The sequence below is a fragment of the Melitaea cinxia genome, chromosome 22, assembly GCF_905220565.1.
Source record: "Melitaea cinxia chromosome 22, ilMelCinx1.1, whole genome shotgun sequence".
In the NCBI taxonomy this organism is placed as follows: Eukaryota; Metazoa; Arthropoda; class Insecta; order Lepidoptera; family Nymphalidae; genus Melitaea; species Melitaea cinxia.
In genome coordinates, this window is record NC_059415.1 from 5,632,293 (window position 1) to 5,652,624 (window position 20,332).

General features: G+C 30.1%; 1 protein-coding gene across 1 annotated transcript; it reads left to right on the top strand.

Moving 5' to 3' along the window:
• Positions 1-6,175: 6,175 nt before the first annotated feature.
• LOC123664552 (acetylcholine receptor subunit alpha-like 1) lies at positions 6,176-19,431 on the top strand. Its single transcript, XM_045599083.1, has 12 exons — positions 6,176-6,265; positions 9,563-9,769; positions 10,390-10,521; positions 12,882-13,043; positions 13,951-14,141; positions 14,816-14,922; positions 15,587-15,718; positions 16,076-16,181; positions 16,806-17,001; positions 17,698-17,844; positions 18,260-18,420; positions 19,168-19,431. Exons 1-12 carry the CDS (start codon positions 6,184-6,186, stop codon positions 19,375-19,377), a joined length of 1,833 nt encoding a protein of 610 aa, XP_045455039.1. The 5' UTR covers positions 6,176-6,183; the 3' UTR covers positions 19,378-19,431.
• The last annotated feature ends 901 nt before the right edge of the window (positions 19,432-20,332 follow it).

Consider the following 20,332-nt stretch of genomic DNA (forward strand, 5'->3'; position numbering starts at 1 on the left):
TTGAAAATTATTGGTCAAGATAATTGTGTGCTATCAAACAAAAAAAGAAACGACTTCAATTTACATCATAAAATAGTTAATTAAATAAGTATTAGTAAAGTCAACTCAAAAAATACTCGCTAGATTTCGCTCAGACTTAAATCAGACTAAACTATCAGTCAAATTGAAAAAAAAATCAACAAAATACAGTAGAGTTGAAAAACTCCTTATTACAGTAGTTTAGAAATACAATATCTGGTAAGTATATTGGTTATTACCAGCATGTTTTTTTTAGAATAAACAGATAAACGGATTCAAGTATTTATGTGTCCGGTAAAACTCGAATGAGTTTATGTGGCATCTTACTGATTTTTGTAATTTATATTCTTTCGTTTACGTATATTAATTAATAAATAAATAGCTTGGAACCCACAATGACGTCACTTCCATATTATTTTCATATTCAAGTACATTATGTGCTGTTATTTTAATGTGTGTTGTGATCCCATATTTAATTGTGTTTAAGCTATTTGATACACATTACAAGCGGAATAGAACAAAAGACGTTGCCAAAGGAAAATTAAAATTATTACCGAGAGTTAGAAAGAGTAAAAAAACACGTTTAATTTGTAAATGAACAGAATAAATTACTTTATTACTTTGATAACAAATTAAAAGCAATTTAAACGATAGTCAAATAAGGAAATCCGTTATTAAGATCGTAATTATTTTTATAATTGGATGGAATAATTTTGGAAGTATTTCGTAGAATAAATAGACTTTGTAAAACAGATTTAGTTGTTGTTTGAGGTAGGCCACTGCAGGATATATCTTGTTCAAAATTTGCAGCAGCTCGACTAGGAAAGTACGCCAACCTTACAGAAGATCACGATCAAGATCTTTTAAGTTGTGTTTTGCTCCTGGTGTTGTAAGCTTCTATAGATTACAGCATCTGCTTACAGTCAGGTGGACGTAATGCTTGTTTTTTTATCTTTATTTAGGCTATTTTATACATATGTACATACGCTTGGTAACTATCTGTTTAATTAGTGTTATATCTACAAAAAGTTACGTATGTATACTAGAATAAGTGCTTATGCTATAAAAGCTTTTATTAGGACAAGAATCCTGTGTCGGGGGTCCGGAAAAGGACTGCACAAACATTAGTGGAAAACAAAAAAAAAATTATATCACGAGGTCGGCAAACAAACGTACGGCTCATCTGATGGTAAGCGATTACTGTAGCTTATAAACGTCTGCAACACCAGGAGCATCGTAAGCGCGTTGCCAAGGCCCATCCTCAATACCCACCAGGAGCTCTGGTCACCTTAATAATAATAATAATACACTTTATTGTACACCAAAAACATATATATACACACAGAAACACACACACACACACACACACACACACACACACACACATATATATATATATGTGTATATATATATATATATATATATATATATATATATATATATATATATTTAAAAAACTTAGATATTATAAATTTACGGCGCAACGGTCACAGCACTGGTTTGTGGCTGTTGCGCTGGCGGTTGCGAGTTCGATCCCCGCACATGGCAAACATTTGTATCTGCCATACAGATGTTTGCCGTGGTCTGGATGTTTGTGCGGTCCTCGTGGGTTTTCCCACCATGCCTCGGAGAGCACGTTAAGCCGTCGGTCCTGGTTGTTATCATGTACACCTGATAGCGATCCTTACTCATAGTAGGGAATATATCCGCCAACCCGCATTGGAGCAGTGTGGTGAACTGCTCTGAAGCTATGATCGTTCTCGTACATGGGAAAAAAGGCCTGCCCAACAGGCCACATGTTACAGGCTGAAGCGTAAGCATGTGTATATATATATATATATATATATTAAAAATGGGTAGCCTACAAAATCCGGAACTGACTATTATTAATTTTTTTTTCAATTGAAAATTGCAATGTCAAGATAATATAAGAAGAGTTTAATCTGAGTTGCTAGTATGAGATGATTATTAATTATTAAAAGTCATATATATACATGATTATTAATTATTAAAAGTTTATTGTCAAAGTGCTCATAAAAAAGTTTCTACGGTATTGTGTACAAGCAGAGAACTCACCTGATTTAACGCAAGTAATGCAATTAGTTAATTTCGCTTATGTCATTATTAATATTATTAGTTTGATCTACTAAAACAGATATTTCGGTACAATGGTAAGAGTACGATTTCGGTGCTCAAGATGTCAAATGTCACTAAATGTATTTTTCGCCGAGATTCTTTTATTATTATTATTTTCCGTCTGTTCTTACGGTAAGCAACCTAATGCTTGTTTTATAGGGTTAAGAAGAAGAAGAAAAAGAAGAAGAAGAAGAAGAAGACGAAGAAGAAGACGACGACGACGACGACAAGGAAGAAGAAGAAGAAGATGAAGAAGAAGAAGAAGACGACGACAAAGACGTAGTCATAGTCGTAGTCGCAGTCGTAGTCGAGTCGTAGTCGTAGTCGTAGTGGTAGTCGTAGTCGTAGTCGTAGTCGTAGTCGTAGTCGTAGTCGTAATCGTAGTCGCACCGCACCACACCTGAAAATTTTCCTATATTAGTATTTTCTATTATTTTTTTTTATAAGTATACTATTACTAGGAATATTTTCCTTTCAGTAATAAAAATTTAAATTTGGGTTTTCAACGGACTTCCAAAATAGAAAAGAAAAATATAGTCTCATTTCAATTTGATCGACTTCTTATTAGTATTTTGACGTGACAACGTCTAATAAATCGATGAACGCCGGCTGCATTAACGAAAAAGGATGACTCATTGTATCGTTACGCTAATTGTCCTGTTACGCTCAGTGTACGCTTGTGCCGCATCTATATCTCTTCCACTCGATTGGTCTATGCGTCCGATGAGATGTTTTGTTATGACGTTGTCACGTTAAACTATCGTCCGTAAACCAACTTTACAGACAACCATTTTTTTTTTAAAGTAATCTTTGATAACGCGTATTTATTTGAATTGCGTTTTTTGTATTATATACCTCGTAACTCTTTACAGGGGATTTTGATGTTTGTTTTATGAATTAAAAGCTAATACTTGTACTCTTCAATACTCTTTAAGTATAATGGAGATATAATTAGTACTTTTTGAGTAATCTTTGATGACGCGTATTTATGAGACGGTGCATACTTTGTCACCACGCCAGATGTCCAACGCCATCTATCTGAATTAAAATAAATCTACTTCAGTGAAAATAGATCAAAGGATATTACGTGGCTACATCTACTATGACGTCACTACGCTACAGCTCACTAGCTGTATTAGCAAGGCTAGGCGTTTATTCTTTATAAATAACTATGTTCCCGCGACGTCGCCCGGGTGGAATAGTGAATTAAGGACAGCATTTTTGGATATATCTTTTGGTTTATTTTTGACATCAGAATAGCTCTAATATTTTGTCTCTAGTCGCAAAGTTATAAAACATTCACATGAACCTTATATATTTCCAGTCAAACTTTCATACTCTATATGTGCGGTATATATTGTTATTTTTAAACTCTTGAGGGTGAAAATTTTACAAAATTTGAATGTCACATTTATTTATATCGAATCAACAGCCTAAAAAACAAGATTCAAGCTTCTAGCTCTAAAAATGACGATACTTCCATACAACTTTGCATTAAAAAGTAGCCTATGTCCTTTCTCAAGCTCTAGACTATCTGTGTATTAAATTTTATTTAAATTTGATCAGTAGTTTTGACGCGAAAGCGCGACAGACAGACACAGAGTTACTTTCGCATTTATAATATTAGTTATATCAATGTTTGTTATGAAAAAAGTTAAATTATTAAATGAATATAAAAAGCTTATCATTAAAAAATTACTTACAAAAATTAGATACTAAGTATAAAGTTAGACCACAGATTAAAAACATTTTGAAACGATACCATTTTACTACTAAATAATTTATTTCAAAATTAGCCCGCTCATTCCAATACAGTACGATTGAACACGTTTCAGCTTTTCAAGATAGTAATCAAACGATCGCCTGTAATGGCTATCCCAACACCGATCGGCTTAATTCCGCCATTTGCATTGGAAATACTTAGATTTCTAACTTTTGCTGGTGCTAACTGGCCGCGTCCACAAGCGGAAATCGTAAACACAGATATTTTGCATTAAAATAAACCTTATTTAATTATTTTCAGAGTTTATTTTGCATTGCCAATGTAAATTAGCTCAGCTTAAACTTTAGTATAACGGTCAGTATTGTAATTCGATACTAAATCACAGTGTTCCGATGTAAATGTGGATTAGGATAGTTAGTGAACTCTTGGGTGTTTGAAAAACTTTCTGAACAGATGTGACTTTGAAATTGAAACGTTTCGTTTTATATGCGTATGGAAATGTTTTGTAATTTGTATTAAATTAATACAATAAGACTATTTTACAAAACAGTTTTCTTTTATTAAGTGAAAACTTCTTTAGCCGCCGTTGGCCACTTTTTGGTAGGGAAAATCTTTTGGGTTCGCGTCACTGTTTAATCTCGTGCGTTTGTGTCACCGACATGCTTATAGCAGATGATGTATTGCGCAACATTATTATACACATCATTTTAGTTCAAACGTTATGAAATTTCAAATTTTAATCCTAATACTTCTAAGTTTTCACTTCTATCGGCAGTCTCTATAACTGCCAATTTTTTTGGAATTTACTGAAGGAGTGAAAAAAAAACATGAGGAGTAAAATCTATGGAACGAATGACCTCGTTACGTTTTTGTTAGCACCATCGACTTACGCTTCACCACGTTTTTTAAGGATTTCTTTGATTTGTTTATTTACCATTTGATATGGTATTAATCATTTTCTTAGACTATTCAGCCTTTTTTGGCTATTTAGATAGTCGATCTAAAGGAGTAACTCAAGTCGTGTGTCGGAGCGTGTGACACATACACTTTTTTTTTGCTACATGCCGCTGTAGGTTTTACTTATTGCTGTGTTTGTGGGTAACCTTTTCTTCAAATGTAGAAGCTATTTATTAGATGCCAGATATGTTACAGCCTACTTTATTTATATAAGAAGCCAAATAACGGTAAAAGGCTAATTAAAATCAACTTCAGTGTCTCGAAGTTAGAAATTACGAAGGAAAATATGATGATAATATGAAATATGATGAGGTTAAATTCAATCCCGCGGTAAACAAGTCATTAATAGAGAATATACATAATACTTAATTGTTTTGTATTTATTATTTCATAGTGAAATGATAAATATAATGAGAATCAAAACCAAATATGATAAGAACTCACAATTTACTAACCACAAATAAGCAATAAAGAATGTACGTGGACAATTTTGTGCGATTTCAAGCAGATGCAAGTAAAAGGAATAAATTCATGTGTATCACCTATGCATAAAATATGTCAGTGGAACATTTGAGAAATATGATATTTAAAATGAATGGCTATCCTAGGATAAGATACGTACAATAAATTAAATATTTTTGCTACAGTGTGACATCGTGCTGTTATTTATCACACATCCGGCCGATAACCGTGGCTACACTTCCTCTGGGATTCCGTCTGCGTTGCGATGGTTACAACACGAGAAAATAATTTTAATTAAATAGTATTTAACCACTGGGATTTTTTCTTTTGTGATTATATCGACTTGTTTTCAATTATCTTTTTTCTTAACTTGTCTTGACAATAACGAACACAAAAAAAAATTACTTTAAAATGGAATGTTGCAAAACATAAAAGATGCATTATTTAGCTTTAAAAAAAATTTACAACGGGAAAGCAAAGTGATCAGAGCCTTTTGTGCTAACGATTGCGAATTTGATCTATACTCCTGAAAATTATCTTTGTAGGCCCTATATTGTAGTTTGAGCGTTTGTGTGTGTCCAGACATCAGACAGATTTATTATATTGTGTACATTTTAATTTTAATGTGAATTAATTGTTACTATTGTCTGCATTTATCATTTGATAAAAATTAGAATATTATAAGTTTGTCAAAAATTATAAAAAAATAAAAAAATAATATGAATTCACAGCTAGTACTCAAACCATTTAAACGTACACTATGCATTCATGTATGTCGCCAGTATACTTCTGAACTAATAATTCTACGGAATGGTGGCTTTAATTACAGCTGTATTTCAAAAGAAAAATATTTTAAATTAAAAAACTGTCGGCTCTATCAAGTGACAATGAAGTGTGCATCATTGTTTTGTGTGTGGATAATTATAGGATTTGTTCGAACTGATTCGAATTTTACTTTTACGTATGACAGTAAGTACCTATTTAATAATATTATATTATTAATATTTTGTATCTTTTTATTTTATATTGTGTATTTTGAAAATATATGTTACTCTATTATTACTCTAATTGTGATTTGTTTTTAAAAAATAAAATCATAACATGAATAAGAAAAATGTAATTCAGTTTAATTATAGACTGACAAAGATAACTTAATATTTATTATTACTGTAGTCTTTATTGGTAAATTGAACGTAATATACGTAATTTTAATATTTTAAGTTATTGAAAGAGAAGTTGTACATTGTCTGTGACCATTAATAAATAACGAATATGTATAATTAGACTACGATAGCACAGGTTGAAACCTTAGTGTTTTTTTTATTGCTATTTTTAATTATTTTATATATTGTAAATATTATAGACGATAAAATTAGTAAAAAAAATATGAAGTGAATCAATGTTATAGATTAAAAAAATAGCTTTTATGTCGTTTCCAATAATATAATAGCATATATTATTTAATGAATCATTGTCGAGATTCTATCTCCAATACGGAAAATTTCGATAAATAGTTTATAGAAGACGGTAATTAATAATTAAAATGATTGCGTTAATAGACTATTTTGATGTTGATATTGTTATGTTATGGATTTAATACTAAATCAATTAAAAAACGAGTGTATATCTATCATATTTTGATTTAATCAATTAACTTATCTATACAAATAAATAAAATTGGAGTGTTTGTTTGTAGTATTGAAATAACCGCTTTTTACTAAACGCATATGGATGTATACACGGTACATATACCGAAATAAGTTTTTTTACAATGTTTGTCTCTCTGTCTATCTGTCTGTCTGTTTGTTCCGGCTAATCTCTGAAACGGCTGGATTGATTTTGACGGGACTTTCACTGGCATAGCTGATGTAGTAAAGAGTAACTTAGGGTACTTTTATTTTAGAAATTTATTTATTCTATTACTCTGCGAGCTGAAAAATAGCTTTTCAGTTAAATTCCACGCGGACGAAGTCGCGGCCACAGCTAGTTACAAAATAGAATTACTTTAATTAATTCTTGGTTATGTGAACCATCTCATATTTCATAATCTAACTTTTTCATGTTTATATTTATAAATTGTTTATTGTTTTTTATATTGCAGTAAAGATGAGATATCAATAAATTTTACATATTTGTATAACAAAGGTATGGTTATGTCAAATTTTGGGTTTTATTTTTAACTAGCTGCTCGGGCAGACTTATGTAAAAAGTTAGTAGTAAAAATTAATTTTTTATTTTTTTTGTATTAATACCTTTCGTGGGCTTTAAAGAACATACAAAAAAAAAATAGCCGAACTGTTCGAGCCCTTCTCGAGTTATGCGTTTAGCAACATTAATTTGTATTAAAATGATGATGACATATAGACAAAATTGTCTGAAATTGGATAATCTTTTACCGTCGTTACCTACTTTAACTCAAAATACCTGACCAAACATATCGTGTCTAGAATGTTAACTTATTGATATTCTAAAAACTCATCTTGATAAAACATTTCTGATTTGACTTAAACATTGCTGATTTCACTTATTTGAGTAGGTCGGGTACCTACGAAACATTCCTTGTATAACTTTCATCAACAGTTCACAGTAACCAATAACTTGAACAGTTTGTTGATGTGAAATAAGAAACAAATTTACAGATACTGTTGATGACTATTATTTACCTTGGTAGTAGTAAAATTTTATTAAGAACATTTTCTTTAAAGCTGGATAAATAAATGTCACTTGATACTGTATTCTGTTGCAATTTTTTTAAAATAGTAAACTCTATTTTTGTATCTTGTGTTCGGTTCCATATTCTATTGAAATGCTAATTGATTAGTTAGATCCATTTTTGAAACATCTCTTATACTTCCGCACAATTGAAATTTTATAAAATTATAAATTTACATTATATATAAATAAAAAATATTACATTAATAATAAATAGTTGGAAAAAATATTCTGAAAAAAAAAACCTTTAATAGATAATGAGATTAATTTACGTTTCTATTGAACGGAACTTTTTCATCTGGAATCTTCCACGAAGTTCGCAGTCTTCGAAATGAACATTTAAAATTCGTGAAGCGATCGTTGAGATCATTTCAATTATTCAAAACGACTTGATCAGTTCCAGTGTGTTCGATATTAATGATTAAAACTTTTGCTGATTTTATTGAATTTCATTTTCATTTAAACATTTTATTTCGATTTAATTTTGCTGTGTTAAGAGTGTTAAATAATTTTGAAAATTATATTATTATGTTATTTTATATTTAATAATTAAAATAATTTGTCTTAATTATGTAAATATATTTAAAAAGATGACATTGTAGGCTTAATTCTATTTTTAAAAAACATCAAAACTATTTTAGTTTGGTTTTAATTCTGAGTACTTCGATAACGACTATCGTAAAGGTAATTAATAGCCAAAGAATACTCTGACCTTGATTATTTAAATAATAAAGAAGTGTGGGTTTTTGGCGCTGTCTTTATACATGATATGTAGTGGTCTATGTATTATGTTATACTAGCTGTGCCGAGCGTTCACTCGCACTAATTTCCGGTAAAAATCTACATAAAAATATAGCCCAGAGCCTTCCCTCGGTAAATGGACTGTCTAGCTCAAAAATAATTTTCAATTCTAACTAGTAGCTCCTGAGACTAGTACAATTAGAAAAACAATAGGAGATAGGAAAACTCTTCAGTTTTAATAATTATGAAATGAAATGAAATGAAAACATTTATTTCGTCATAAGGTGATATAAACACTTAACAAAAGTCAACATAATGTCATTTATAAAAATAATAATACAAATTAATTAAAAAAAAAAACTACAATGATAAAAGAAAGTTAAGGTAGCAAAAAAAAAATCAATCAATAAAATAAAATTTTTTGTATCTTAACATTGGGCACATTACAAACTTATATAATATACCCAGTGTTATGTGAAACCTTACATTAGTAGTTAGTATTAGTACAGATATATCATATTTAATTATGTATATTAAATTGTTTCCTTTTTTTTAAATTAGAGTAACTGTTGAGTTTCATGCCAATTCCCTGAGCCAATTCTTTTCAGCATAATCTACATTCAAAATTGGTGGTAACTTCAAATTAACCATAATTAATTTATTAAAAACCAAGTTGATTATAATTTTTAAAATGACTATTCAACAGTGCTTTTAAAACCAACTTCAGTTTAAGTTTTTTATTTTTATTTTGTTTTTTTTTGATTCCTTTTGTAAAAGGCCAGCTGAGATTAAAAAACGACTGTAATGTTTCAGTGGCAAAGCAATGCAAGGAGCATGTAAGTCAGCACGGTTACAGCTATGACACATTTTATCGAGTGGACTACGAGGATAGAAAGGATTTACGATCAGATCCGAGTATAGTATTCGAAATGCACCTGGCTATATTAGCGGCTAGTAACGGTCACATTCTTCTGTCATCAGTTTCTAGGCCTGACGCTTCAGACCCTGTTTATGAAATCGGTAAGTTAGAGATGAGATTAGCGCAACGGCCACAACACTGGCTTGTTCAACACAAGTTCGATTTCTACAAATAGCATATACTTGTATTTACCATCCAGATGTCTACCGTGGTCTGGGCAGTTGTGCTTGTGTATTGTGTGTTTCCGGACCAGTAAAGTTTTTGTTACACACAGGAGTAAATCGTAGTGGGGACTGATGAATTTGAGGTGTTTATTATTATTATTAATATGCGTGCGCGCCGGCTTGTATACGTACTTAACTTGACTCGTGCTTGAATTTTAGTGGTTGTTCAGTACCATAATTAATTAAAAAGAAAACACAATATAGTCCACGAATGCTACTGTACACGAGAACGTAAATGATATCCGCAAAATAGATATGGAGTAGGTACAATATTTTGATAAAGTGCTACAATTCTAGCTTGGCTTGAAGATTTATACCAATTAAGCATTTATAGTTTTCAAATCCAATTTTTTCATTGTTTACATTCAAGGGCGTCCACTATTCGTATTAATTCTTCGAAGTTGATTTAAAAAATAGTATTAATTAAACACGTTTAATACTAAGAAACGAAAAGATATTTTCTAAAGAGTGAATTTTATTTTTATTTTCTTCGTTAGTTGTTGGTGGTGGAGCAAATAAGTTTACAGAGCTGAGAGGAAACCTAAAAAGAAACGCAAGGGCTTCCGCGAAGACCGTCGGCATTCTATCTCCGGTTAACTTCAGAGCTTTTTACATTAAAATAACCGAAGGTAATATAATATAGTATTGATTTATTTTTCAAAGGTGAATTATTGTATTTATTTCTATTATTAAATATAATATAATATAATATTGATTTATTTTTTAAAGGTAAATTATTGTATTTATTTCTATTATTAAATATAATATAATATTGATTTATTTTTCAAAGGTGAATTATTTTATTTATATCTATTATTAAGATAAACGAGTCAACTTTTTAAATATGTATAGCAATGATTTTTACTAGGTGTACTGATTTTGATGAAGTTTTTTTTTTTATTAAAAGCTTGTGTTTATCGTGTGGTACCATTTATAATTGGTTTAATGATTTTAATTGACTATTTTTTTGACTACCTAACGCCGAGTTGCACGAAAAGAAATTAAAATTTAAGTAGTAATTAAACTAATTTAATCGCAATTGTATGAAATTCTTGTGATTAAATTAGTTTAATCTCTACAAAAATTTTAATTTTGTTTCGTGCAACTCGGCGTAAGTTACCTTACTTGTCGATTAAGTCGGTTATCTGTCGTATATAGCAAATACAATTATTGTTGATATTTAGGTAAAGTCAATTTTGATTTATAAGCAATACCGAAAATATAATGTGGAAGTTACTTTGTTATTTTGTTAAGATTATTTTTTATAATAAATTAATATTTAAATTTAGTTAACTATTTTATTTTAAATTTAATTTTGTAATCAAGAAAAGCGATCTGCATTTTATTTTAGTCGATCTTGGTACTTAGTTATTGAAATAAAAATTCATATTTTATTCGTTATTTTTTCTCTACTCTTTCTTTGATTAATATTACGGTAAAAAGTTATTTTTAAGAAAGAACGGACCTCTAAAAAATAAGCAATTTTCTGTTTTAGCTTTAAGATTTTCTTTTAATTCTTTGAGAAATGCTTAAAACCAAAATGCTACTGTAATACACACTATTCCTTCGCGTTGTGGCTGTTGCTCACCAACTCCGAAAATTATTTTAAAGTAAATCTTAAAATTTTCCACAACAAAAAGAAATATTCTGAGAAAGTATATTATTTTATAATAGTTTTTAGAAGTTGTATTAGATATTTAAATCTTATATTATGGTGTTATATGAATATGGAGTAGTGCTTAGAAAAGATTACTTTAAAATCGACGGTTTTGATTCCCGCTCAGTCCAAACATTTGCGTAGGTACTTATTTTTTTTTTGTCTGGATATCAGTCCTGGTAAGCATCTATTATGTCTAGTAGAGGAAGTAAAATCGTAAGTTTTCGTTGTTCTGGATACATGATAGCAATCGTTATCCATGGTAGTGTAATTCCACAACTTGCAGTGGATTGCAGTGGATCGTGGTAGATTAAGTCCCAATCATTCTCTTATATGGAGCCTTTTTTTAAAATTGCCCTATTTTAACCGACTTCCAAAAAAGGAGGAGGTTCTCAATGTATTTGTATTATTTTATGTATGTTACTTCAGAACTTTTGACTGGGTGGATCAATTTCGGTAAAAATAATAATAATCGAAAGGTGGTGCATGTCGTTTGGTCCCATTTAAATTTATTTGAGATCTAACAACTACTTTTCGAGTTATATCTAATAATGCGTTTTTACTTGATTATTATTTCGTCAACCTACGTTGTATTATACCGCATAACTTTTTACTGGTTGTACCGATTTTAATGATTTTTATTTCAATCGAAAGCCGATGTAGATAATGTGGTCACATTTATATTTTATCGAGATCTGATTACAATTCTTTGAGTAATCTTTGATAACGCGTATTTACTGGACTATTTTTTCGTCTACCTACGTTGTATTATCGTTGTATATATGTCGATGTAATTGAAGTCGGTTTTTTTATCGTTTGCGAGCAAACATAATTATCTATTTTAAGTTAAAACAAAATGAAATTGCTGCTGTACATATGCTTATGAGTAACTAATCTTTAAAATTCTTAATTAATATTACAATTTTAATTAAGAAAAGTAATATAATTTGGGTAGCTCGTTGACTCATTCTGTGCTTACATTATTTTCTGCTCTAGATATTGCGGATACCCTTATCGCTCGAATTCTGAGTATAGTTTATATTAATTTATACATCTAGTTATTGTATTTACATTTATTACAAAAAAGTATACATATAAGTCGTACTATAGTAACAGACGACCCCATGTATGTACGTTAAATATATTTATGTAATGTGTGAAATATTTATGAATTAATTTATTTATTTCAATTCATTTGGTAAACAAAATTTGTATCTCACATACAGCTAAATTTCTTAGACGACTCGCCTATGAATGAACTTTTCATAAATAATAAAAAATAGACACATCATTTAACGTTAGGAGTGTTTAATTATCCTACTTTAATTATAGACGGTCTAATTGAGTTCGGGCGGGAGGGTGATATATTACCGATAATTTCGTATCAAGATATGGATCCAATAAGTGTACGATACTTTAGCTTCGCCTCATGGAATGGAGTCGAAGCCAAGTTTCTTTACGACTGTCCAATACCTTTGGCTAATGGATCTGATGGTGAGTATTAATAATTATCTTATTTTAACTCTAAATGTTTTATTTTATTGCTTTAGTTAAATATTTACCAAAATATATTTCAGTCATTACATTTATCTTAAGTTTTGATGGTAAGACGTACGTTACAATAATTTATTAATTCATTTAATTATCCAAATCTGAATATTTATTTTAAAATAAAATATTACTGGCACATTTATGGCTATTTTTAAATATTTAGTATGGACATATCCTACGCTAGGAGAATACAACATGTAGTGATTAAAAAATGTTTTCAATTTAGACTTATCTTTATACCTAAAAACTTTTGATTGCATTTTCAATAAGAACTTACATAAAATTCATAAATTAAATCGTGTGAAATGAGAATTTAATTCGTAACATTTGTACCATACATTTCGTGTCTGTCTCGACGCCATGTCGAACACGTGGTGATTTTATCACGGAATTCCTCAAATACAGAACACGGCAGATATCGTAATTAGAAGGCGCCTTCTGTTATTCTATACTTAAGAAAGAAATATATTTATTTGGGTCATTATATAAATCGCATTTATTTAAATTTAGGTATAGGCTATAACAAAAACGTGAAAAATTTCAATGAGAATCGAACTCGCAAACCGCGCCTACACGCACCATTATACCAGGACGATTTTTTTTATTTTTTGTTATTGTTGTTATTGTTTGAACACCTATTAATTTTACAATCAAAAACAAATCAGAAGACTTGTAACTGATAAGTTAACTGTGTTAAAGCACTAAGTATTATTAATTTAAGTCAGTCAGTCAGTCTGCTCAGCCTATTCATTTAAGTATATATTATTTATTAAGCCTTTTCTATCCACTTCAAATAATACTGTACATCTTGAATTCCGTAAATTAGCTTATAGTTTAAAATTATTTGCAGTAACACCCAATTCTCAAACGGTTGAAAAAACGCTATCAAGCTCTGAGGTGTTAAAACGAACTCTGCTATTTAATAGAGATCCAAATTTACCTCCCGAATCAAAATTCACAGTAAACATGGGAGTTATAGTCACGAGTATCACATACGACGCCTTTGAATCCAAGCTCAGTACTGGAGTGTCCATTGTTAGGGTAAGTTGAAACCCACAAATAGTTTTGTTTGCAGAACTTTCTATTTGTTATTACCGCTAACAAAGACCATTTATTTGGTATAATAATTTATGTTAAATTCTTGTGGTTTTCGAAAATATTTGAAATAAATTTTTAGCTGAGTAAATATATTTGTGAAATTATTGATATTTAGGTTTAAATGTTGGTTTAGTGTAGTAATTAATGAATCATGTTAGTATTATTTTATAGAGATACTAGCTGACCCCGCAAACGTTCTTTTGTCACGTATCTTATAAACTCCCTTTTTCCCCCTCTTATAACTTAGGGATATGAACAATAGATGTTGGCCGATTATCAGACCTATCCGACATGCACACAAAATTTCATAAAAAACGGTCTAGCTGTTTCGGAGGAGTATGTTAACTAACATTGTGACACGAGAATTTTATATATAAGATTAATTTTGTTTTATTTTTTGATATGTGAAAATTTATATGTAAACAAATTTACTATTTATTGTTAAAATTATTTAAGATTCAGCTTTTATTATTGAAAACATAACTCTTGAAAGTGAGAGTTTTATTATACTTATTTATTTTGACCGATAAAGTTTTTTAACTCCCCAACTAATAAGTTTCATTATTCGTATCTAAGCCAATGTATATTTAAAAATAAATAACAAAATTTGTTCACAGAAATGGACAGACAATAGCATGGCATGGAATCCAAGTAAGTTCAATGGAACGACCTACCTCACATTTCGTCAAGGACAAATATGGACTCCTACGTTATCAGTTTTTAAGTAACGATTGATTTTCTATCATTTTTTATCTTTATTTATGTTGAAAGTATCGTACAAGAAAAAATGGTCTGCTTGTAATGAAAAATTATTATTAGATTTATAGTATTCTTGCAAAAAATATATAGTAGCTATGATTATAAAACGAATGTTTATAAAATAGCAAAAATATTTCCAATAAATTTATCATCAGTCATCATCACTTCAGCATATCGCAGTCCACTGCTAGACATAAGCCTCCACAAGTTTACGCCAAAAATGGCGTCAACTTATGTGTTTTTCCCATAGTCACCACGCTGGGCAGGCTTGGCAGGCGGGGTTGGTGACCGCAGGGCTGGCTTTGTCGCACCGAAGACACTGCTGCCCATCTTCGGCCTGTGTATTTCAAAGCCAGCAGTTAGATGGTTATCCCGCCATCGGTCGGCTTTTTAAATTCCAAGGTGGTAGTGGAACTGTGTTATCCCTTAGTCGCCTCTTACGACACCCACGAGGGGGTGGCTACATTCTTTACTGCCGCAACCACACGGCTGCCGTCTTAAAACACAATAGTTATATTCTTTATTTTTAATACATACATCACTGGGTTACGTCTTATACTACATTAGGAACACCGTGTGTATATGTTAAAAATATATTACTATATAATTAGCTATTTATCATTTTTCAGCTCAGATACAGTTAGTATGTTAGACTCTAAGAATCCTGAATTAATAACAGTCGTGAATAGTGGTGAGGCAACTTTGCACATGCAGACAACTATTCAGTCTTGGTGTTTTGACTACGTGAATACTATAACGAAGTAAGTTTGGTAGCTTAAGTTTTTAATATATGTATATCGTGTGTAGAATAGGTAAATCTAGTTAATAAACATATCAAAAATTGAGTCTTCGAAAAGTTGTGACCTTGAGAAGACACAATTTTCTGATGCTTCCGAAATATCAATTCAAAATCCTTACTACAAAATATATGTTTTTTGAGAAACTGCAAAAGGTATGAACTAAAAAATCTGACTAATTTTTAATTTCTGTATCAGATGATAGATTTAAGACTTGTAATACAGTTGACCAAAGCTTTCTTATTTTGGTAAATCTAAGAATACTATGCATCTTTCATAAGATAATAATGTTCCATGTACAAATTTATTTGTCAAATTCAGATGGCCACGTGATGAGTATGTTTGTACAATAATTATAGAGCCCTGGGAACTCCAGGACCAAATACTTCTAAAACAACTTGACCCTTCGAGCGATGCAATGAAAGGGGTAAGAGATAATTTGGTTCTTATATTCTTTTTATTATTAATATCGTTCTCATAATCTGGATATATATATATATATATATATATATATATATATATATATATAGCTCCAAATTTTGAATAGGATGCATAGGATATTTTTATGTATGTTCTGGGATAACTTCATCGCTTATGAACCGATTTTTACAATTCTTTTTTTGTTGGGATAACCCAAACGTGGTACCATGCTAAGGAAACCAGGATCTGATGATAGAATTCCTGAGACACCGAGGGAAACCCTCGAAAATCGTTGTGACGACTAGTGCGTTTGTTGATTTTTTTTTTGTCTACTTACGTTGTATTACTTGTCGATGACAGTGTCGAAGACGGTTTGTTTCATTTGCAAGCAAAAATAATTATAATATAAAAACACAAAAAAATTACGTCCATAATTTAGCCCACATTATCCAATATGAATACATTCGCATTAAAATAGGGGTGGTATTTAATTGAATACCACAACATATTCATTTTGTTTTAAGAAAATTCTAATCAAAAATATTGATTGTACAGCAAAATAATTACATCAAAATATTATTTTAGCAACAAAAGATAAATACTATAACTAATAACTATCGGTATTTCTTAGTTTACAGTGATAGATGAAGTTATCCAAAACGCTTGGGACGTAACTACTTCGCAACGCGTAGTCAATTCCACGTTTTGGAATGATTTGTATGCTTTAAATGATAACAGTACAGTGATGTATGACAGATTCGTCATGACTGTTGGTTTGAAACGAAGGGCCACTGCGTACAATATTGTGTTTTACACACCTTTGTTAGGTAAGCGTATATATATTTTTTTTATATGCTTAATATACACACATTCTTCTCTAATTTTTCTTACATATATGTTTATAATAAACATAACTTAAAATTACCCACACGTGTCTATGAAGAGAGTTTGGTGTACCTAAGGTTGGCAACTCAAGTAAAGATCTATCAACAATCGGGCACCTTTAAAGGATGATTCTTTCAAAAATTATAATAGGTTAAAATGAAAAAAAAAATCAAAACTTTTTTTTTCGTAAAATTAAAGTATGAAAAGTTTTCCTCTAAAATTTATTTCTAAAAGTTCTTAAGAGAGAAATTTTGTAGAACAGTTTGGCTAACTACTCATATTGATAGTGTTAACAATAAATGAAAAAAAAATGACACTGCATTTAATTTAGTATAAATTGTTAATCTTAGCTTGGTACTGGACGTTATGTGTATATACACGAATATAAGTTAACTTCATCCGCAAATATTTTTCTGAAAATGTTTTTTTTTTTGTCTATAATAACAAGAAATTAATACATTCAAGATCGTTTCCAAAATTTATACTTTCAACCTCTTTTGCAGTATACGTAGGAATCTATACGCATAAAAGCTTGATAAAACAAACGCCATAATGATTTAAAAAATATTTTTTAACTTTCTACTTAATATTATTATATAGAGTTGTTTCTTATTTACAATAAAATATATTTATTACAGTACTAGTGACCTTTGTCCTCCTATCATTCTGGAGTGATCGCTTGAACATGAAGAGAGTTTGGTTCTACGGCTGTTGTACTGTCGTCATTTGTATGGGATTGTGCAATATCGACTTTTTGGTACCGAGTCACTCAATTCCCTCTGTTAGTAAGTAATTTTAATTATATTAAACAAAATCATTGATACAGAAGTTTTTACCGGTCATAAGAGGATTTTAGTTTTTCTTTTTATTTATATTATATTTGAATGGCAAGATGATTTTCTTCAGAAAGTTTTTATTTTTATTTTTATAAAAAGCTACACCATTTATAATATCATAATATATTGTACATGAAAAGCCTATTTATAAAATCACGGTTAAGAAATACATTTTTTTTTGTAAATAACAAAACTAAATAAAAAACATAAAAATAAAACTTTGAGTATAAATTAAACATTAAATACTAATATAATAATGTTCTACCAATTATTTTTCTTCAATATAAACGATTTATTAGTTAAATTGTTATCAATAATAATTCTAATTCACGATATAATAATTTTCAATAATATTTAATTCCAGTGATTCTATACGTGACTGTACTGGGGGGAGTGTTGCTGGCACTTCTGATTCATGTTGTAATGATGACGTCACTAGCCGCTAAACTCTGTAAGACAACATTTATACAGAATCAGCTGACGTCGCAGTGGTTTAGGACGTTATTCTGTTTGCCGCCTTTGAAGGTAATTTTAAAGGTGTAAAAGTAGTTATTTTATATAACTTTAATGATACATACTTTTACACCAATCATTTGTTTACTTCCTAACTGCAGTTTCTATGTCGTGTCCTATACCCAACAGCGATAAGACCGCCTTTATACATCTTTCATTTTATGTTTTTTTTCTCTATTGTTTCTTTTAATGGTGTACAATAAAGAGAATTATTATTATTACTTTGTGATAGCTTTTCGTGTACGATTTAAAACTGCAAACGATAAACCGTTGTTATTACTTACAATATTTTCGTTATATTTTTTTTATGTGTCTTATCTTTTGCTTATCACTTTTAAATGGAGACACCGATTTTGATTATAATTATTTTCATTAGAAAACTGACGTTTCTGTTGTGGTTCAAATTAAATTTGAGCGAGTTCTGATGAGTAGTATTTGAATTATCCCAAATAAATTGTTTTGTGCTTATAATTAATTATAATTAATAATTAATATATTATTAATATTATAATTGTCAATGCAAATTGAAGTCGATATTTATTTTTTGTTTTAGAACAATTATTTTTTAAGTTAATAAATTCCAATCGTAATATGAATTTAATTCAAATATATTTGGAGTAACACTCAAGCTTTAGCAACTGAATTCATTATTTATATTGAAACTCAAATTTTGACCTTTTCATTTTGTCGCCAACGCTTGTTGCTTAGACAATTTTTTTGGAATAAAATTTTGTAATTAAGTTTTCATTAATTTAATAGGTATGTCAAATATACGAAACCGTTGATGAGTGTTATGGAAGACAGGAAGACGAAGAACCCAGTGTGCTGACTCGAAGTGGAGCAGTAGAAGAAATGCAAAGTGACAACACAGAGTACAGCGAATCTATGGAACTGGCGGAGGCCATAGACAAGCTCATGTTTGTTGTATACTCTGTAACGTTCGCTGTCATGCTCGCACTGCATTTTTAAATACAATCAATTCTGCCTAAATTATATTCTAAATATATTAGAAAAAATGATGTGTTTTTTTTTTGTTTGATTTTTTAATCAATATCATTGTAGTGTAGTGGTCCGTGCACGGTTTGGGCGCGCACACTTCCGCGATTGTAGATTCGATTCTCGCTCGTGATGCATATTTGTATTTTTACAAATATTTCTTTCCGTTTTGGTTGATTATCCTTGTGGATATCCCCCTTATGCCTCGGTGAGCACGTTAAGCTGTCAATCCCGGTCGTTATTTAAGATCGCTACTCAGACATAGTTAAAAATATAACCGCCAAACCTCAGTGCAGCAGCGTAGTTGATGATTTTTTTCCTACATGGAAAAAGAGGCCTATGCCCAGCAGTGGCATGCTACAGGCTGAATTGTAATCGTGATTCTTTATTATTCATTCGACACTTTTGACATAATTATATTGAAATGGCATATAATGGTATTTCATTGACAACAAAATTATCAACTTCAGTCGTTGAAAAAATACTTCTTCCAAGTTTCTATTACTACCATTGTAAAATTTTTAAAGCCAAAACTGTAAAGATATCAGAAACAGTTCAATACACCTTGACTTTGTTAGTGTTTCAATCGAGTTTATATCAGCCAGCATCGGTTCAACTGTTTGACTTTGCATAGAGATAACTTGCGAACTTGGCCATCCACTTCCGAACTTAGCTCGATATTATAGCTTTAACGAATGATATTTTATGCTTAATATGTATTTACATGTCTTTTGTTAGTATTCGTGACTAAAAATACATGATGTTATATTCAATTTGTATTTATATACGCGTTAAAGTTATTTTAACAGCTAAATAAAATTAATTAAAGATGTGTTGAGTAGGTCTATAATTGCAATGTATAACAAAAAAATAATAATTATATTAAACTATTAATTTTTTATATATTTTTTTTTTTGTAAAATTATAC

Bases quoted from the DNA above. Each gene is read 5' to 3' on its own strand.
- LOC123664552 (XM_045599083.1), top strand. From the start codon at position 6,184: ATGAAGTGTGCATCATTGTTTTGTGTGTGGATAATTATAGGATTTGTT. The intron at 10,522-12,881 runs GTAATATAATAT...CTTTAATTATAG, and splicing joins TTACATTAAAATAACCGAAG to ACGGTCTAATTGAGTTCGGG. The intron at 18,421-19,167 runs GTAATTTTAAAG...TTAATTTAATAG, and splicing joins TCTGTTTGCCGCCTTTGAAG to GTATGTCAAATATACGAAAC.